The 3,521-nt window shown below is 37.4% G+C and overlaps 1 protein-coding gene across 1 annotated transcript; it reads left to right on the top strand.

Annotated features, from left to right (window-relative positions):
- Positions 1–350: 350 nt before the first annotated feature.
- LOC132601294 (uncharacterized) lies at positions 351–1,055 on the top strand. Its single transcript, XM_060314396.1, has one exon. The coding sequence runs from the start codon at positions 351–353 to the stop codon at positions 1,053–1,055; it is 705 nt and encodes a 234-aa protein (XP_060170379.1).
- The last annotated feature ends 2,466 nt before the right edge of the window (positions 1,056–3,521 follow it).

Below are 3,521 nucleotides of genomic sequence, written 5' to 3' on the forward strand. Positions count from 1 at the left end.
AAGAAGATTAAGCAGATGAAAGGAGCCTTGTCAGTATGGACTAAGGAAGCTTTTGGTGACATTTTCAAGCAGGTCATCATTATGGAGGATATTGTGAGAATTAAAGGGCAACTCTTTAAAGAAAATCCTACAGGGGAGAATAGAATTGTCCTACGAGTGGCACAATCCTTTTACTAATTTAGAGCATACCAATCTCAGAACTGAAACTGGTCAATGCAGAAATGAAGAAGTATCTGCATTATGAAGAAGAATTTTGGAGGCAAAAATCTGGTTATACCTGGTTTACAAAAGGTGATTGGAATACAACATTCGAGGCTGCAAATTAAGAGGATTCAACAATCAGATGGAGTATGGTAGACACTGAAGAAAATATAGCAAATAGGGCAGTCAACTTCTTTCATAATCAGTTTGCGCAAGAGGGATCTAATTCTGACTTTAGCATGCTCAAGCACATTCCTAGATTGGTGTCTGATGAATGCAATGGTCAGTTGTGGGGTTTGCCTACATTTGAAGAAGTAAAAAGAGCAGTATTTGAGCTTAAGGGTGACAGTGCTTGTGGTCCAGATAGACTTTCAGGTACATTCTATCATGCATGTTGGGATGTAGTAGGTATGGATGTCTTTAGGTTGGTCAAGGCATTTTATGAAGGGCATACACTTCCTAAATCAATTACTCATACTAATCTTGTACTTTTTCCAAAAAAACCACTTGTTCAAAGTTTTGCTGATCTCAGGCCTATCAGCTTGAGCAATTTTATCAATAAGGTGATTTCAAGAGTGGTATATGGGAGGCTTGATAGTATTTTACCACAACTGATATCCAGTAATCAATCAGGTTTTGTTAAAGGAAGAAGTATTATTGAAAATGTATTGCTTACACAAGAAATACTGACTGATATTAGGAAGAGAGGAAGACCTGCAAATGTTGTTATAAATTTGAATATGGACAAGACATATGATATAGTGTCATGGCTATATTTGACTAAGTTTCTAGAGAAAATGGGCTTGACAGGAGAATTTGTGGATCAGATTTGGAGATTGTTGGCCAACAATTAGTATTATGTATTGTTGAATGGTCAATCTTTTGGCTTCTTTCATTCTACTAAAGGAGTAAAGCAAGGTGATCCACTGTCACCTGCTTTATTTGTGCTAGCTGCAGAAATTTTGTCAAGAAGCCTTAACTCTTTATTTAATGAGGAGCAATACAGAAGCTATGGAATGCCAAAGTGGAGTGCTAATTTGAATCACTTGGCCTATGTTGATGATACCATCATTTTTGCTTCTGCTGATAAGGTTTCTTTGGAGATGATTATGTCTGGATTGAAGGAATATGAGAAGGTGTCAGGGCAGTTCAATAGGGACAAAATTTCTTTCTATATGCATCATAATACAACAACTTCTTTGTTTCAAGAGGCTGAAAACATTACTGGATTTTCTAGAGGTGTATTTCCTTTTAAATACCTTGGGTTTCCCATCTTTCATTCAAGGAAAAAGAAAGTGTATTCTAATGATCTTATAAAAAATGTGAAAGACAAGCTGCAGAACTGGAAAGGAAGATTGATGTCTTTTGGAGGGAAGGCAGTGCTCATTAATAGTGTATTACAAATCATGCCATTGTATCTTTTGTCTGCTATGGCACCTACCAAGTATACACTCAATGAGTTACACAAGATCATTTCTAGATTTTATTGGAGTAACAAAGAGGAAGGGAGAAGTAGACACTGGTCTGCTTGGTTAAAATTATGTGTTCCTAAACATAGAGTTGGCCTGGGGTGTATATCTTTATTTGATGTGTCTAATGCCTTGTTTGCAAAGTTGTGGTGGAGGTTTAGAACATGAGGGACTATATGGGCCACTTATATGTGGAATAATTATTGTAAAAGGGAGATTCCAACTCTGGTACAATGGAAAGGAGGCTCACAGCTTTGGAAAAACATGTTGGAGGCCAAAGATGCGAGCAGGATATATGGTAGGAACCAAGAGATGGTTCGGCTAACTTTTGGTATGATAATTGGACAAAACTAGGTCCATTGGCTGAACTCATGCCTTCAAACTTCCCTATAGATGACATTATACAAGAGGTGAAGGATGTGATGATTAATGATAAGTGAAATTTTCAGAAACTACAACAAATTGTACCTGAAGATGTAGTAGAGCATATTACAAGAAAATGTTAGAGAGATGAAGGTTATAATACCATAGACAAGGATTGGTGGTTACCTACTAGTAGTGGCCAGTTTACAGTGGGGAGTGCATGGGAGAAACTAAGGTAGAGAGGAGAGTATAATTGGTTCTTTGAGAAAATATGGATAAAGGGGCTACACTTCAAAATTGCTTTCTTCCTATGGAGAGTATGGAAACTGAAACTACCTATGGATGATATGCTAGCTAGAATAGGGATTTCTATTATTTCAATATGCAGGTGCTGCTCATAACCACAACAAGAACGTGTAATTCTTACAAGTGACTATGCAGCTGGAGTGTGGAAAGTGTTTGCAGATGCAGCTGGTATGCAAGGTTCTTTTGTTCAAATTAAGCAAACTGTCAAGAAATGGTGGGATACTGAATGTTCAACCAAATTGAAGCCTCTATATCAAGTAACTCCAACTATCATTATGTGGTAATTGTGAAAGAGAAGAAATGCAATGCTTTATGGAGAAAAGATGTCCAGACATAAGGTCTTATATGAGATTAACTTGAACCTAATTCAATTTGCAAAGACAAGATATCCATGGATAAAGAACTTGGCCAATTCTTGGCCTCACCTTATGCAACAGTTGGAAGGTTGCAGGCCACACATTACATGTACTATGGTGCAATGGTGTAGTCCTGATCAGGGATGGTATAAATGTAACAGTGATGGGGCCTCTAAAGGAAATCTTGGTCCTAGGAGGATTGAAGATACCACCTGTTTAGTGGTTGAAGCTAAAACCATGTATGATGGCATATTGTGTACAGAAGCAGCTTTTACCATTTTATTTAGAGACATATTCTCTTGGTCTTTTAAAGTTTATAGAAGGAGAATGGGATGTCCCGTGGAGTGTATGTATGGAGGTGCACAATATAAGAGAATGGAGGAGAAAAGGAACAATACAGATAGGCGATGTTATGAGGGAAGGCAACCAGCTGGCAGATTTTTTAACTAACCATTCTTTTGATTTTGCAGGTCAGATAAGCTTTAGTTCAATCATTAAACTACTAGTAGCAGCAAGAAGACTTGTCAATATAGACAAGATGCATCTGCCTTGTTTTAGATTCAAAACTGTGTATGCGAGGGAACCAGACTGAGTGCACAAGATAACACAAAAATATGCAGCCTTTGAAGCTGCAACACAGGGAGAATACAAGATAGACAATGTAGTTATTTGAAGTTATAATACAAATAAGAGGAAGCTGGAGTTTTGACAAGAGCTGAAGTATCAACACTGATTTTAGCAGTCTGTAAGCCTAGCACTATGTAACTTCTATCCAATGTGTGGTATTAACTTTATGTTCAATCTGTTGGAAGAGGTAGTATAGTGG

This window comes from Lycium barbarum, chromosome 7 (genome assembly GCF_019175385.1).
Source record: "Lycium barbarum isolate Lr01 chromosome 7, ASM1917538v2, whole genome shotgun sequence".
Lineage (NCBI taxonomy): Eukaryota > Viridiplantae > Streptophyta > Magnoliopsida > Solanales > Solanaceae > Lycium > Lycium barbarum.